The 17,389-nt window shown below is 35.9% G+C and overlaps 1 protein-coding gene across 2 annotated transcripts in view; it reads right to left on the bottom strand.

The window, feature by feature from the left end:
- The window catches only part of LOC111158985 (cancer susceptibility 4), a 107,461-nt gene that overhangs the window by 6,015 nt on the left and 84,057 nt on the right, over nucleotides 1–17,389 (bottom strand). The window contains exon 9 of one of the 2 annotated variants that reach the window (XM_022521336.1): nucleotides 3,068–3,235. The exons of the other annotated variant lie outside the window; for it this stretch is intronic. Coding sequence (XP_022377044.1) covers nucleotides 3,068–3,235 — 168 coding nt within the window. The remainder of the gene's footprint in view (nucleotides 1–3,067; nucleotides 3,236–17,389) is intronic. 2 annotated transcript variants of the gene reach the window in all.

Genomic DNA, 17,389 nt, shown 5'->3' with positions numbered 1-17,389 from the left:
TAGAAAAAGCAGAAAAGAGCTCCTAATGCTAGAACTTTAGTAGTATTTCTGAAGTGCATGTTTCAGTTTTTTTAATTGAAGTACAGTTGATACAATGTTCCATTAGTTTCAGGTGTACAGCATAGTGATTCCACAAGTTTACACATTATTCTAGGTTCACCACAAAGTGTAGGAACCATCTGTTACCATCATGTTTCAATTTCTGGTATCTCTCTAGCTGCAGAGTCTCAATGGTGGTAGTGAAGTTTCCACTTTCTCTCCTGGATTTGGAGGAAGGTGTGTTTCGAATCTGAAACACATTTTCCCACGATACCTGTTGTTCAATACAGTGCTTCCACTGTGAATGTGACCACAGAATTTTTGAACTGAGAAGGACCATCTATTGTAGCTCAACACTCACATTACAGATGAAGAACTGTGGCCCACAGAGTTTAAGTGACTTGAAAAGCAATACACAGCTGGTCTCCTAACTCAGAATAATGCCTATTTCTTAGAAAAGAAATTCCTTCTATTCTACTGCCTGCTTTGGCTACAAGTGCAAACTGGCCTGGAAATCCAACCACTATTTCTACATTAAAACTATATAGAAATGCTTTTAATTCTAAGTATTCTAACTTAACAATAAACATTAAGAATCCAAATTGCTGATAAACAAGGGAACACCTATAATTGCCTCTTCCGACTTTTTGGACAGTTTTTACACCTAAAGAATCCCTGAAAACATGTTTAAAATTATTTGGGTCTACAATATTCTTTTTTAGTCAGTTCACTCAAACTTATCCCTCTTCATTTGCTGCAGCTGATGTTCTTGAATCCTTGTTCCCTATGATAAAGGTATCCCATCCTTCTGCTGCTGTCATCTAGTGAACCCCAAAATAGGATTAAAAAAAGCTAAGGTGGGGCACCTGGGTAGCTCACTGGGTTAAAGCCTCTGCCTTCGGCTCAGGTCATGATCCCAGGGTCCTGAGATCGAGCCCCACATCGGGCTCCCTGCTCAGCGGGGAGCCCGCTTCCTTCTCTCTCTCTCTGCCTGCCTCTCTGCTTGCTTGTGATCTCTGTCTGTCAAATAAATAAATAAAATCTTTAAAAAAAAAAAAGTTAAGTGGTAACCCCCAGGTCAAGTAAGCTTCACCTGCAAATGAGGAAACCCCAAAATTTAACAATCCCCTCCCTACTTCATTGAGAGTATCATCTTAGGTTATTTCCTCATATTCCTTGGACCTGGTGCATTTATTTCCTTGTGAAAGGAAAAGCAGCAGAGCAGCATTAGGGTACTGGAGACCTAACGTGGCAATGAGAACTAGGGGTGAGAGAAGGAGAAGGGTACAGGAGAGAGAGAGAGACAGAGAGAGAAAGGGAGAGAGAAAGAGGACACTGAAGATAAATGTACTTACTATGGATAAAAGCCATACAAAATAGCTGAAATTTTGTGACAAAAGTCATTAACTTTAAGATACCCTAAAACATAAGAAATGCTTTTCAATTACAGTTGAAATTATTTGCTCTAATAAAGACCTCAAAATTATCCAGTGACATGATAGCAGCTCCTATGAATGAAAAATAGACAAAGTATAAACTAAATTTGTAAGACCAGAAGTTAAAAGATTATTCTAGTCACAGTTATAAGAATAAAAAGTCAATGAGAAAGCATAAAATTATCAGTTAACATTTACCCAGGGCCCTATGTATGCTAAGTACTTGGGGGGGGGTGGTGGATGGGTGAATGTGAAGGCAGAAAAGGATACAAACAAAATATAAGGCAAAAGAATGAAAATCCCTGCCCTGCAAGAGCTTACAATCTAACTGGTGATATAATGTACATGCATGAAAACAACGTTATAAATAACTGCAAAAAAATATAATCCAGGCAAATCACAAAGCAATAAGAAAAAAATGGTAAAATTTATGAAAAATGGATGAGATTATAGAAAAGGTGGTGTAATTTATTCAATAGCTCCAAATACTGTTTGAGTTCTCATTAATACATCCTTAAATAACTCCTAGAATGATTATTATCTCTTTCTATTTACAACAACCATTCTTCCAAAAGTAGAATGTACTATCAAACAATGTCTATGTGGAAGACTGAGTCTCTAATTTCCCTTTCTCTATTAACTACGTAGTATTCTAGGATAACTAATATTTTGAGTTTTTATAAAAACAACCCTTGTCATGAACCTAAATAACATCTGATTACTTTAAAAAGAGTAAAGGAAGAAATAAAAGAGTTAAGGAAGAAATCAAAACAGTTTACATTGGAAAATATTTCATGCATCACATTATAAAATCAAATATGTCAGACATTATGTTCATGATCAACTTTTACAGGAAAAAGTTCCACAAATACTACTAAATGATATCAGCAGGCAAAAAACAAGCCTAAAAACTTGGAATAATACAACATACTCTGATACGCATGCATGGGTAGGGCTGCATGCACACAGGTAAATTCTGAACTTTTAATAACTTAAAAGCTCAGAAGCTACACAGTTAAGGAAAATACGTTGAATCTGTGTATTAAACATAAAACAGACAAATCTTTACAAACCATTAAATATAAATTTTCAGCTGCTCAGAAAAAATTTCAGAAACAGCCTTCCTATACTGAATCAGTAGTGAAATCATCTTCATTGTGGAGGAGACCATTACTTTTGGGGCTTCCTTTATAACAAAAAGGTTGTCTGGTCAATATTTGTACCTGGAATAATGAAATGTTTTCAGATGAGAAGTTGGAAAAGAATTATTTACTGGGAGTATTTGCCTCAGATTAACTCTAGAGCTATTTCAAGCAATTTAAATCTAAAATTTCTGAATACTCTTGAGTTTCAAATTATATCAATAATATATGCAAGATAACTAAAATGAAAATACTTAAATAAAATAATTAATATTTATAAATATGACTATCATAAAATTGTTTTCAAAATAAAACTGAAAAACCACAGAGGATCTCTTTGTATTAGGATTGTAATGCCACTAGTAAGTGGGAAAAATTCTACACAAATTCAACCAAAAAATTTAGAGGTGGTTTTCACGGTCACAGCATGGAGGCCAGGCCCACGCTCACCTTGGACGTCTTCCTCTCCACCATCACCATCTTCTTCCTCATTGTAAGCCAGCTCAGCCTGCTTGTCTGCCTCGTACTCACCTACGTTACCATCATCCCCATTATAATCCGCCAGTTTAGAGCCATGCTGCGGATCAACAGGGGATTCATTCTCATCAAAGAATCGGCCTGTGAAGTAGGTAGAGGATTAATTCCAGAGTAAAGAGAGAAGAAAAGAAGGGACCTACACTGGAGGCAGACCAGAAAGTAGACAAATGAAACCTGGCAACTTTGAGGGTACGGGTTATAAAAAAGATACATTTTGTGAAGGTTATCCAAGACAAAAAAGAAATAAGAATGAAGATTGAAAACTTTTTTAAAAATAATTTCTCTTTCGTGTTAATTTTAGTACTTGCTACTTAAGGTTTGAATATTTTCAGGACTGTTTTCCTAATAACCAACAACTTCTCCAACGTAAGTATTTGTCTAATTTACCACGTTAGAAGAATAATAAATAATTTTATTACTAGATACAATACATATTTGGAATCTCTAGTCATTTATTGCTTATAAAATACCACTTTCTATAAATAATTTTGATAACTTTTTTTTGTAAAAATAAACAAGTACTATGCAGATTAGTTTCTTTTTGGATGCTAAGACTAACACAACTGAGGGCTATCTCAGGTTTCTTCAGTGACAATGACTCACTATAGTCTTGGATTTCCAAGGAGAGATGGCAGAAAGAATAAACCATCAGAATTCCTAGTGGTATGTGTTTTGAAAAAACACCCCATTTAATTCTGATTTATTATTTCCCATATCCTAAACAAGACTTTTAAGTCCTGTTAAGCTTAAGGAAGCTTAAGTTGACCTACGTGAGACTGTTACATTGCACACATTCAGAAAAATAAATAAAAAAGAGCAATAGAAATAGCACCTACTGTAGTAAACTATTCAATAACTAAATACTGAAAATAAAAATGTTAGGCACCCTAAGATCTGACTCACAAACACAAGTTAATCTCTAATTTGACATTAAATTTAAGTAGCATAAAAGTAAATTTTATTCCAATCCCTAAAATGGAAATAACAGCATCTTACTGATAATGAAAGAATTTAAGATTTTAAAAAATTGTAAAAACTTTCTATGATAAGTCTAAAATTTTTTGAATTATATTTTTAAGAATTACATTGCAATGAGACATTCAGGAAAAAAATTAATGACTTCTTTGCTTGGAAAGAAAGTTTAAGTACAAATGGAAAGAATTATGGAGGTATTGGTCAAGTCTACAAATAGCTCACCACATCATTAGGCCAATATATTTCTATTTGCTGGGTAAAGAGTTAATCAGGAAAATAGTTAAGGAAAAAGTCATTCTTACATAGGCTTTCAAGGATGGGGCATGTTTACAACAGGAGACTTAAGTAATTGGGGCCAGTAAAAAGAGCACAAAGTCATCTTACATCTATTTCAGAATAAGGTTGGATATGTACACTTAACAAAAAAAAAAAAAAAAAAAAAAAGTTTAAAAAAAACATGAAAAAAAAGGGAAAAAAAAAAAATAAAAAAAAAAAAAAAAAAAAAGGAAAAGTTGATAAAATAGAGTTAAAGAAATGGATATAAAAGAGTTAAAAAGGAAAAAAAAAAAAACCCCCAGAAACAAGAAGAATATGTAAGCTAATTTGTGAGAAAGACATCTTGTCTCCTAAGGATAGTAATACAAAACATCTTGGTGGCTTTTGTTATTATTTCTTTCACTAACAATAAAAGAGATGACAGCAACGTAAGCAGGAAAAAGGGAGATTTATAGAGATCTGCATTTACTTTTTTTTTTAAAAGATTTTGTTTTATTTATTGGATAGCGAGAGAGAGAGAGAGAGAGAGAGCACGCGCATGAGCGCACAGCAGAGGGAACAGGCAGAGGGAGAAGCAGGATCACCAGGCTCACCAGAGCAGGGAGCCCAATGTGGGGCTCGATCCCAGGACTCTGGGACCATGACCTGAGCTAAAGGCAGACGCTTAATGACTGAGCCACCCAGGTGTCCTATATTTTCCTTTTTTTTAAATGTAATATTTATTATGATCTAAGTACCTGGAGTAGTTAAATCATCCTTATGCAATAAGAAACTGCTGTTTTATATATAAACATTTTAATATGGTAGTTACCAGTAAATTTCTCAAGGTAAACCATTTCCTCTAAGAATTTTTTTTATGTTTTATAAGCCATAAAATATAGAAGGCTAAAAAATTAGTCTAAAGTTACTGTGAAATATAGTTAATATTATCAGACATGGTACACTAACCAAAAAAAATCGTCCTCCTATACCTATTATAATATTCCAACAGAACAATTTACAGTTTCTTTCCTTTATAGGTGTTTGGTGATCTGACTAAAGTGAATTCACTCCTAAAATTATAATACTATAATTAGTGACATGAGACGCTAGACAGAGACAACCAGAAAATCAATAACAAGAATGCTTAAAAAATCAACCACAGGGGGACCTGGCTGGCTCAGTCAATGGAGTGTGAGACTCTTGATCTCAAGGTTTTAAGTTTGGGCATAGAGATTACTTAAAAAAAAAAAAAAAAAAGAACGGATTACCACACCACTGTCCTTTGCTGATTAAGTAATCTGTGCTATCATACATACAGAATTTTCATCTTTGGAGAAAGAGCTAACCCTTCATATAGGGTTTCCAACACTGTGATAGCCAAAACAATAGAGTAAACAAGAACCAGTTGCCAGTCAAGTCGGGACATCAAACTTCACATTAAACAGTGAATAGATATGAAGTATAAATAAAAATAAAATAAATAAATAAATAAAATAAAAATGCCTAACAATAATAAATATAACAGGCTGCTAAATTGTATGATTGTCAGGCAACATATCTGCAGAAAGAGTTATATAAGGGAGAAATCTGTATGGTTGGAGCTAGAAGGGAAGGTTTCAAAGAAGAGGCAACTATATTGGACCATGACAGAGTGAAGGAAAGAAATATTCAATGGATAAGTTAAGAAGGTAGATGAAGTGTTCAGGAGACAGAAGAGAGATTAATTTGACTGGATTTATATTAGACTGTAGAAAGAGGAAGTTTAAACAAGAAAATTAGGAATAATTATGGAAAACCTTTACAGTTAGAGACTTTAAAGGGCCTCCTATATCCACTTCACAAGGTCCATGTTAGAATGAATGACAAAGTACATGAAATTATCTACAATGCTTTTTCATCCAACAAAGACCCACTAATGTATGTGAAAGGTATTGCACTGGGCACTGTGATGCAAAAATAAACTTACCATCTCTATATCTATTGTAGTAAGGGAGACAAACATGTAAACAAATATTTAGAAAGCAATGTTGTGTGTGCTATACCCAATGACCTAGAAAGTGACATCTGAACATGGAGACTATCACTACCACCGGATAGAGGAAGTCTGGACTTTATGCAGGAGTCAATAGGCAGTTGTCATGATTTCTTTTAAGCTCTCTGAGAACAGGAATCTAATCTGGTTTATGTACCATAGCAACTCCACTATCTATTCAGGTAAGCAGCTATGAGGACTTAGACTAGGAAGATATAACAGAAATTAGTTAGGAATGAATGAATCAAATAGATTTAAAAATGACAAACTGAATATATGACACAATGGAATAGGAAGACTCAAAGAATGAGTTTATAATCCCAGCCTGGAAACTAAAAATAAAGGTATTTGCACCCAAATGGAACAACTGAGAATGTATGGGAAAGCAAATGCTTTTGGTATACTGAACTTAGGGTTACAGTAAGATGTCCAAATGAAAGTATTTTATAGATGCCTGGAAATACAGAACTAGACTGTGGGCACAAAGTGAGGGCTAGTTGTATAGATTTAAGATTCATAAATATAAAGATGACAGGTTAAATTATGGCAAGATAACTTCTATTAGGAAATGAATATTCACAGACAACAGCTATAAATTAAAGGAGTGATCTTAGGTAATGACTGAATTTAAGAAGGGGAAAAGGAAGTAATGAGGGTAAAGTTATCACATGATGGTGTAAAGCTGTGATATGTTCAACAAGAATTAAATATTGTATTTTATCTCTGAAGCATTTTACCCATTTAAAGATTTTTAATTCTGTCCTATTTCTTAGTAACCATAATGCTAAAACTGTGCCCAGGTAGGTGAGTAATAGAGTAATTATATTTAGTTTGGATCCCCAAATCTCCTAATATTTTTGCAAAATTCAATTGTGTACTTGAATATTGTTTTCATCCTGGTGGCTGCTTGAAAATGATTAACCTACAGCCTATCAGTAACAAGATACTAGTTCCACCTCAACAGTTTAAACACGAGCACATGAACAAAGAAGCAACATACACTCTAGCTACTGAAAAGTCTTTGGGTGGTATCAAGTTGTAAAAAAAAAACCCTAAGAGATTGTTGACACACTTTTCAGTTCACTTTAAACAATACAACAGAACTTCATACAGAATGACAAGTATTCTGTAAAACTCCTTAAACATCAGACTGCAAACTTGCAATACCAGTAGAAAACAAAAGGTTGACAACAAATAACGGTAACATTTCTCAATCACAACAAGGCATTTCAACCAAGAGAATGTAAGTTTTAATCCCATACTGGAAATCAAACTAAGATAAGTCACTTTTTTGCTTCATTAGCTCAAGGATTGCTTATAGGTTTCAATTTCTCAACTATTGTTGAGAAAACAGGTATTGTTTGAAAAACAATATTGTATGAAATATTGTATGAAAAACAGGTTTTATGTTTTTCTAGTCCTTCTTTTAATATGTTATCACTATTATAAAGAAAATGAATCAATCTGAGTTGGTCATAGTAACTCGAGAGAGAAAGTAAAGGAAATTTTACTCTAAGGAAGGCAACCTCTTTTTCTAGCCTTTATCTACTCCTGGTACCCACTTTGTACCATTCATTTGGAAATCAATGCATTCAAATGACACCTACAAGTTTTGACTACTTCAAGTATCCTTGAGGGTCCCTGGCATGTGATAATTTATAATCTGTTGAGACATTAGTTAGAGTTTGAATGCTGGAAGAGTGAGGTGTGCAAACTGGATAAAAATGTTACTGTAGGCTTTCCCCACCAAGCAACACATAGGGAAAACTACCAAATGGCTTTTGAACAGCTTACTTTGACTTCATTACGAGGCACATTATGGGGCAAAAAGACCATACTTATTTTATATCTCAAAGTATAGGACCTGCATGTAGTAGGCACAGGAAAGAATCTGTTAATTGACTGTGGACTTATGGAAGGTAAAGAGAAACCAGGAAAATGAAAGAAGCATGGTAGCTGGAAATTATGTCTAACAGCATATGAATAACCTGACCTTCATCCCTCCCTCAGTCCCATTCCCAATGGAAAGAGGTTCAACTGCTCTTTCCCCTTCTTTACATTACCCATAGGCTATGCTTTTGTTGTTTTTTTAAGACTAATTCTATGAGGGGGAAGGAGAAGAAGAGAACAGAAACAATTTGATTTGCATCAAGGTCAAATGCTCTTCTCCTTTACCTTTTGCTTTTATCCTCCACCAAACCTACTGGACTAGTCTCAGAACCAGCCTAAAATAAAGGAGCCAGAGGCAGGAAGTAATTTGCTAATTTTTTAGTAAGTAATTAGAAGTAATTACTTTTAGTAAGTAAAAAATTTGCTAATTTTTTTACCAGGCACATGGTAACATATTTATGACAAGTACATTAATCCTACATACATTAAATAGTTGGACACTTCATTTCAGCTTTGGTATTCAAATATTCTTAATAGTTTTTTTTTTTAAGATTTTATTTATTTATTTGACAGAGAGAGAGATCACAAGTAGGCAGAGAGGCAGGCAGAGAGAGCTGAGCAGAGAGCCCAATGCGGGGCTTGATCCCAGGACCCTGGGATCATGACCTGAGCCGAAGGCAGAGGCTTAACCCACTGAGCCACCCAGGTGCCCCTCTTAATAGTTTTTTTTTTAAGGATTTTATTAATTTATTTGAGAGAGAGAGAAAAAAAACATACATGGGGGGAGCTGCAGAAGGAGAGGGAAAAGTAGGGAGCTCAGCAGGGAGCCAGATGTGGGACTCAATCCCAGGACCCTGGGATCATGACCTGAGCCAAAGGCAGATGCTTAACTTACTGAGCCACCCAGGTACCCTGAAAAATTTTTCTTTCTTTCTTTCTTTTTTTAAATTAAAGTAAGCTCTCTACTCAACACGGGGCTTAAACTCACAACTCAGAGATCAAGAGTCCTATGTTCTACCAACTAATCCAGCAAGGCGCCATTACAAATTTTTTCTTCTTTTGTTTTGTTTTGAATTTTTCTTTATAATGTAGCACTATGTTCCATACTTTACAAAGGTTTGACAGATTTTTCTATTTTTTATTATTAAATATTTTTAGATATACACAGAAGTGTGGAGAATATAATATCCATGTTTCCATCATGCAGAATTTTGTCTAATTTAGACATATTTTAGAACTTTTAATAAAGGAAACATTACAGATACATGAAGTTCCCCAGGACCTCTCCCTAGTATTCTCCTCCTATCCCAAAGATAACCTCTATCTTAAACTGGGTGTTAAACATCCCTATGAAAGTTTATGTATTCATTAATAAGTAGCATTGATTCACCAGTCTCTAAACCTTAAATAATGGCATCTGGGCAGGAAAGAGTTAACTTGGCATGCCAGGTTTGTTCAAACCTGGTACATTCCAAAGAATGGTTTGTCTTTGGGACTGGTGGTTGGCTGGAAGCTGGAAGATAACTTCTGAGCCTATGGAATGTTCTGCCTGATAAGCAGTTTTGTATGGCTGAGGCCTTGGGCCATGCTATACCAGTATGATTAGATAAGTTTATCCCAACAAAGCAACTTATGGTGTATATTTATTCTTGCTAGGTGGAGGATATAAGGGCTAGAGTATGAGCTCAGTCACAAGGGCATCACATGACATGTGGGCACTACATGACTGACCCCCAATAAACACTCTAGACCCCAAGGATCAAGTGAGTTTCCTGAGCTGGCAACACTTCACACGTTTTGTCACACATGTTCACTCAAAAGATTAAACAAATTTCCATGCAAATCCACTGGGAGGAGACACCGGGAAGCTTACATCAGCTTTCTTCTGAATCTTGCCCCATGAGCCTTTTCCATTTGCTGGTTCCAGTCTCTGTCCTTTCACTGTACTAAGCCATAACTGTGAGTATAATTCTTCTGTGTCCTATGAGCCTTTCTAGTGAATCATCAAACCTGAGGATGATCTTAGGACTTCCAACATGGTATAATGTATCTGTTTTACATTTATCCATGTTGATAAATGTGGTTTTGTTCATTCATATGAATTCCTATATATAATTCCATCATATGTATAATTCCATTGTATACACAATGATTTATCCATTCTCATACCGATGAATATTCATTTCCAATTTTAATGTAATAAATAATGAATATTCTTGTACAGTGTTTTTAAGTACATATTAGGTACTAAGTTGTAGGGTATGTGCATCTTCTCACTCTTATGATTGATGTTCTGATTAACAAAAGTTCTTAATTTTAATCAACTCCAATTTATCATTTTTAAAATTCATGGTTAGCTTTTTTAGGGGAGGGGAGATTAAGAAATCTTTCGCTATCCCATGTTATGAAGATACCATTTTGTTTTCTTCTAGAGGTTTTCTTAGTTTTAATTTTAAATGTGCAATCTTTTTTTCTCATTAAACTTTTGTCTTAATGGGTCTCAAAATGGGTGATAGATTTTTGATCAAGTTGTTTCCACTAAAAAAAACTGATTCTAAAAACATATAACTTGGGTGCCTGGGTGACTCACTTGGTTGGGCGACTGCCTTCAGCTCAGTTCATAATCCTGGAGTCCCAGGATTGAGTCCTGCATCAGGCTCCCTGCTCGGTGGGGAGTCTGCTTCTCCCTCTGACCCTCCCCCATCTCGTGCTCTCTCTCTTTCATTCTCTCTCTAATAAATTAAATAAAATCTTTTAAATAAAATAGAATAAAATAAAAACATACAACTTAAAACTGTCATACACACACACACACACACACACATACACACACACACACACCCAAAACATGGTCCACAAAACGTTCTCCTTTCCTTCTGAAGGTCTTATAATGCAGTTATCAATAACCAGTCTTTTACTATTAAACTTAAATGGCCAATGACACAAACAGATCTCAGACCATTCTTCCACCACTGATAAGAACTGGGTAGCAGGTATTGGGGATAATATTCATTTAGCCTTCTGAGCTTCCTAGGCAGACTTGGTGACCCTGCCAATTCCAGCTGCCTTCTTGTCCACTGCCTTGATGACACCCACAGCAACCAACTGTCCCATGTCATAAACAGCAAAAGGGCCCAGAGGAGGATAGTCAGAGAAGCTCTCAACACACATAGGCTTGCCAGGAACCATATCAACAATGGCAGCATCACCAGACTTCAAGAACTTGGGACTATCTTCAGCTTTTTTCCAGAAGGATGATCTATCTTCTCCTTCCACTTAGCAAACTTGCAAGCAATACGAGCTATGTGACAATCCGGCACAGGTGCATATACAGCACTAATTTGGCCTGGATGGTTCAGGATAATTACCTGAGCTGTGAAACCAGCTGCTTCCACTGGTGGGTCATTTTTGCTGTCTCCAGCCACAATGCGACAACAAACATCTTTGACAGATATGTTCTTGACCTTGAAGCCCACACTGTCCCCAGGAAGAGCCTCACTCAAAGCTTCATAGTGCATTTCAACAGACTTTATTTCAGTTGTAACAATGTCTGGAGCAAAGGTGACCACCATGCCAGATTTAAGAACACCAGTATTCACTCAGCCCACAGGGAGAGAACCAATACCACCAATTTTGTAGACATCCTGGAGAGGCAGACACAAGGGCTTGTCAGTTAGACGAGGTGAAGCAGAATGAAATCCAGAGCTTCAAGCAGTGTGGTTCCACTGGCATTCCCATCTTTATGGGTGACTTTACATCCCTTGAACCAAGTCATGTTAGCACTTGGCTCCAGCATGTTGTCGCCATTCCAACCAGAAACTGGCAAAAATGCCACTGTGTCGGGGTTGTAGCCAATTTTCTTAATGTAGGTGCTGACTTCCTTAACGATTTCCTCTTATCTCTTCTGGCTATAGGGTGGCTCAGTGGAATCCATTTTGTTAACACCAACAATTAGTGGTTGTACACCCAGTGTGTAACTCAGAAAGGCACACTCACAGATCTGCCCACTCTTAGAGAAACCTGCTTCAAATTTACCAACACAGCGACAACAACAGGACAGCAGTCAGCCTCAGATGTGCCCATAATCATGTTTTTGATAAAGTCTCTGTGTCCTGGGGCTTCAATGATGGTCACAAAATTCTTGCTGGTCTCGAATTTCCACAGGGAGATACCAGTTGTGATAACCACATTCATGTTCAGCTCTCGGTTAACCAAAGACCCAGGCATACTTGAAGGAGCCCTTTCCCATCTCATCAGCCTCCTTCTCAAATTTTTTGATAGTTCTTTTGTCGATCCCACATTTATAGATCAGATGACCAGTAGTGGTAGACTTGCCTGAATCAACGTGCCCAATGACAATGATGTTGATGTGAGTCTTTTCCTTTCCTATTTTGGTTTAGGTTTAGCAGTGGTATTCACAACACCTGTTTTCTGGCAGAATACCTGTTGTGAAAAAGCTCTGCCATCTATCTTGATTTTAATTTTGCATATTGTGGAGGTAGGAGAGCCAAGGGTAATATTTTCCCATTTGGCTATCGAAATGACCCAGTACTAGTTATTGAAAAGACTATCCTTTCACCCATTGCATTATATTATCAACTTTGTCATAAATCAAGTGACTATATATGTGTGGTTAATTTCTTCATTCTTCAATCTGTTCCACTGGTCCACCTGTCTGTTCTTGTGCCAATACCATATTGTCTTAATTACCTCATCAATAATAGTTTTATAATAATCCTGATGTCTGATAGTAGAAGTCACTAAGTTTCATTCTTCTTATAGATTGTCCTGGCTATTCTTAAGTCTTTTGCATTACCATACATATTTCAGAATCACTTGATTCCCACCAAATTCCATCCAATTTCCACCAAAAAGAAAAAAAAATATGGATAATGAATGGGCTAGAACTGGAATTCTAGATCAATCAGAGAAGAACTGACATCTTCAAAACGCTGAGCCTTCCAATCTATCAACATGAATTTACTTATATATCATCTAATATCTGTCAATAATGTTTTGTAGTTTACAGAAGTTCTTGTGAATATTTTGTGATTTTTTTCAAGAATCTGATGTATTATGCTATTAAAAATAGTTTTTTGGGGTGTCTGGCTGGCTCAGTCAGTGGAGCATGCAACTCTTGATCTCAGAGTTGTGAGTTTGGGCTGCTGGTTATGTGTAGAGATTTCTTAAAATAAAAATCTTTTAAAAAAATAGTTTCTTTTGGGGAGCCTGGGTGGCTCAGTCATTGAGTGTCTGTCTTTGGCTCAGGTCATGATCCCAGGGTCCTGGGATCAAGCTCCACATCAGGCTCCCCGCTTGGTGGGAAGGCTGCTTCTCCCTCTCCCACTCCCCCTGCTTGTGTTCCCTCTCTTGCTGGGTCTCTCTCTGTCAAATAAATAATTTTTTAAAATTTTTAGAAAATATTTTATTTATTTATTTGACAGAGAGAGAGAGAGATCACAAATAGGCAGAGAGGCAGGCAGAGAGAGAGGGAAGCAGTCTCCTTGCTGAGCAGAGAGCCTGACGCGGGACTCGATCCCAGGACCCTGAGATCATGACCTGAGCTGAAGGCAGAGGCTTTAACCCACTGAGCCACCCAGGAGCCCAAATAAATAATTTTTTTAAAAAATCTAAAAAAAATTTTTTTCTTTTAAAAATTTCACTTTTTTTGCTGACGTACACAATTAATTTTTATATTAGTCTTCTAATAACTTTGCTAAATGCTTATTTAATACTTATTTACTTTAATAGTTTGTAGATTGTTTTGTTTTCCACATATAAAATTATATCTGCAAATAATATCAATTTACCAGTTTTATTTCTTCCTTTTAAATCTCTATACTGTTTATTTTTTTTCTTTTTTTATATCATTTACTAGGACCTACAGTGAAAAGCTGAAAATAGGTGATGATAGAGGTTATGTTGGTGTTCATGATTTCAAAAGGAAAATTTTTGATAGTTCACCATTAACTGATGTTATAGGATTTTTGTAGATAGTCTTCATCAGATTAAGGAAATTACTGTCTCGTCCTAGTTTGCTTAGAGTTTGTTGTTTATCATGAATATATGTTGAATTTCTTCAAATGCTTTCTTTGCACGTATTGAGATGCACCTACTCGACCTGTCTCATATATTTTGTTAATATGGTGAATTACATAGACTGCTTCTCAAATATTAAATAACCTTGCATTTTGAGAATAAACACAACATGGTCATCATGTATATATTTTTATCTATCTCTGGATCTGATATGCTAATATTTTATTCAGTATTTTTAGATGTACTATGTTGGCAGGAATTGTCCTGTAATTTTCCTTTTTCATAAAATACTTAGTTCTGCCATCCAACTTACGCTGGCTTCATAAAATGAGTCGAGGAGTGCTACCTCATTTTCAATTCTCTGAAAAAGTTCATGATAGATTGGTTTTAGTTCTTCCTTTAAGTGTTTGGAAGAATTCAACCATGAAACCATTTGGGCATGAAAATTTCATTAAGGGAAGGTTTTAAATTACAGATTAAGGATCTATTCTTTTTAAAGATTTTACTTTTAAGGGCACCCGGGTGGCTTATTGGGTGAAGCATCTGTCTGCAGCTCAGGTCATGATCCTAGAGTTCCAGGATCAACCCCCACGCTGGGCTCTCTGCTCAGTGGGGAGTCTCCTTCTCCCTCTCCCTTCCCCTGCTCCTTTTCTCTCTTGCTCACGCTCTCAAATAAATAAAATCTTCTAAAAAAGATTTTATTTTTAAGTAATCTCTACACCCAACTTGGGGCTCAAACCCATAACCCCAGGATCAAGAGTCACATGCTCCACCAACTGAGAGAGCCATGTGTCCCCAGATTCAATATCTATTTTGTTTTTAAGATTTTATTTATTTAGAGAGAGAGCATGAGTGTGCAAGAATGGTGAGAGGGGCAGAAGAGGGAGGACAAGCAGATTCCCACTGAGCGCAGAGCGCAGTGCAGCAGAGCATGGAGCCCTAGGTGTATCTCATGACCCCAAGATCATGCCCTGAGCCCCAAATGACCCACCCAGGCGCCCCAGATTCGATATCTTAAATAAACACGGAACTATTCAGATTTTCCATATCTTCCATATCTTCTTCTGTCAGTTTTATATAAAGGTGTTTTGTAGAATACTATCCACTTCTACATTTTCCAATGTTTTGGTAGTAATTCATAATAATACCTCACTAAATAGCCTCTAATATTATTCGTAGGGCTGATATGGATGCTCTTTTTCATTCCTGATAATAATTTGTGCCATCTCTTTCTGTCTTGATCTGTGTTAGAGGTCTTACTTTCACTAGTCTTTTCAACGAACCAACTTTTAGTTTTATTGGTGTCATTATTGATTTCATATAGTGATCCTGAATTTAGTTATCTAGCTAAACTATCTTATTAGTTATACTAGTCTCTTTTGGGGTGTGATGAGATTTGATTATTCAATTTACTTAATGGTCATTAGTTTATTCAGGTTTTCAAATGGTCTTGAGCCAGTTTTGGTAATTAATTTTCCAGAATATTACCCATTTGATCTAAGTTTTCAAATTTATTATCAAGTTTTAGATAAAAATTTCTTGTGATTTAAAGATCTGAAATATACCCTCTGTTTTTTTTTTAAGATTTTATATACCCTCTGTTTTTTTAAGATTTTAAGTAATTTCTACATCCAACATGGGGCTTGAACTCATGACCCTGAGATCAAGTCTCACACTCCTCTGACCTAGCCAACCAGTGTCCCTAATCTCTGTTTTTTTGAATATTACTGATTTTTATCTTTTCTATTTTTTTATTAGTATTACTAGAGGTTTATCTAGTTTGTTTTTATTTTTGCTCCTAGTTATTCTTTATTTTCCACTTCACTTATGATTGCTATTATTCCCGTTTTATAGACTGGAAGCAGACACAAAGAAGTGTCTATTTTTTTCCCTCTCTTCTACATTCTTTCTATTTCTGCTGCTATTCTTTTTCTCCTTTCTGTGAGGTCAGATTTGTCTTTGATGTTAAGGGTTGGTCTAATCCTGATTCAGCTATTTACTAGCTAAGTAATTTTTTTTTTTTTTTAAGATTTTACTTATTTCTTTGACAGAGAGAATACAAGCAGGGGGAGCAGCAGGGAGAGGGACAAGCAGGTTCCTGCTGAGTAGAGAGCCCCCGACGTGCAGCTTGATCCCAGGACCCTGGGACCATGACCTGAGCCAAAGGGAGATGCTTAGCTGACTGAGCTACCCATGTACCCCTAGCTAAGCAATCTTAAAAGTACTATGAAACTTCTTTGTGTCTGCTTCCAGTCTACAAAACGGGAATAAAATCTACACACTGATTTGTTATGCGTTTATACATACAAATACCTTTAGAACAAAAACTGGCACATAACCACTCAAATGTTAGCTATTATATTAGTATCATCATCATTAGTAGTAGTAACAGGATAACTACTTCAACCTCTACTACTATTATTACTATTTTGAATTTGACTCATTTTATTTTTTTTTAAGATTTTATTTATTTGTTTGAGACAGAAAGAGAGAGAAAGTGAGGGAGAAGGAGAGAGAATCTGAAGCAGACTGCACTGAGCTCAGAGCCTGATTTGGGCCTCGATCCCACAATTGAGAGATCATGACTTAAGCAGAAACCAAGAGTTGCAGGCTTAACCAAGTGAGCCACCCAGGTGCCCCTCAACTTATTTAATTTTTAGGGTTTTTCTTACTGCTTTCAAGGCCATAAATTTATTGTATGTATTTCTCACATTTTAATATGTATGGTACTATGTTATTGTTCAATTTTTAAAGTGCTGATTATTCACCCCCTAAAAAAAAGTTCTTGACTGATACTTTTAAGTTTATAATATAGGGGTTTTAAGATACTATTCATGATATAAATTTCTAAAATTTATCAAGACTCTCTGTGACCTAGGATCTAGCCAATTTCTGTAATTATTCCATGTATACTTTAAAAAGTCTCTCTACTAAATGTAGGGATCTGGGGCACTTGGTGGCTCAGTAGGTTAGGCCTCTGACTCTTGGTTTCCATTCAGATAATGATCTTGGGGTCTTGAAATCAAACCCCAAGGGAATCT

The sequence above is a fragment of the Enhydra lutris genome, unplaced genomic scaffold (assembly GCF_002288905.1).
Source record: "Enhydra lutris kenyoni isolate GAN:26980312 unplaced genomic scaffold, ASM228890v2 scaffoldscaffold4, whole genome shotgun sequence".
NCBI classification, from domain to species: Eukaryota; Metazoa; Chordata; class Mammalia; order Carnivora; family Mustelidae; genus Enhydra; species Enhydra lutris.
This window is presented reverse-complemented; position numbering and strand designations above follow the sequence as displayed.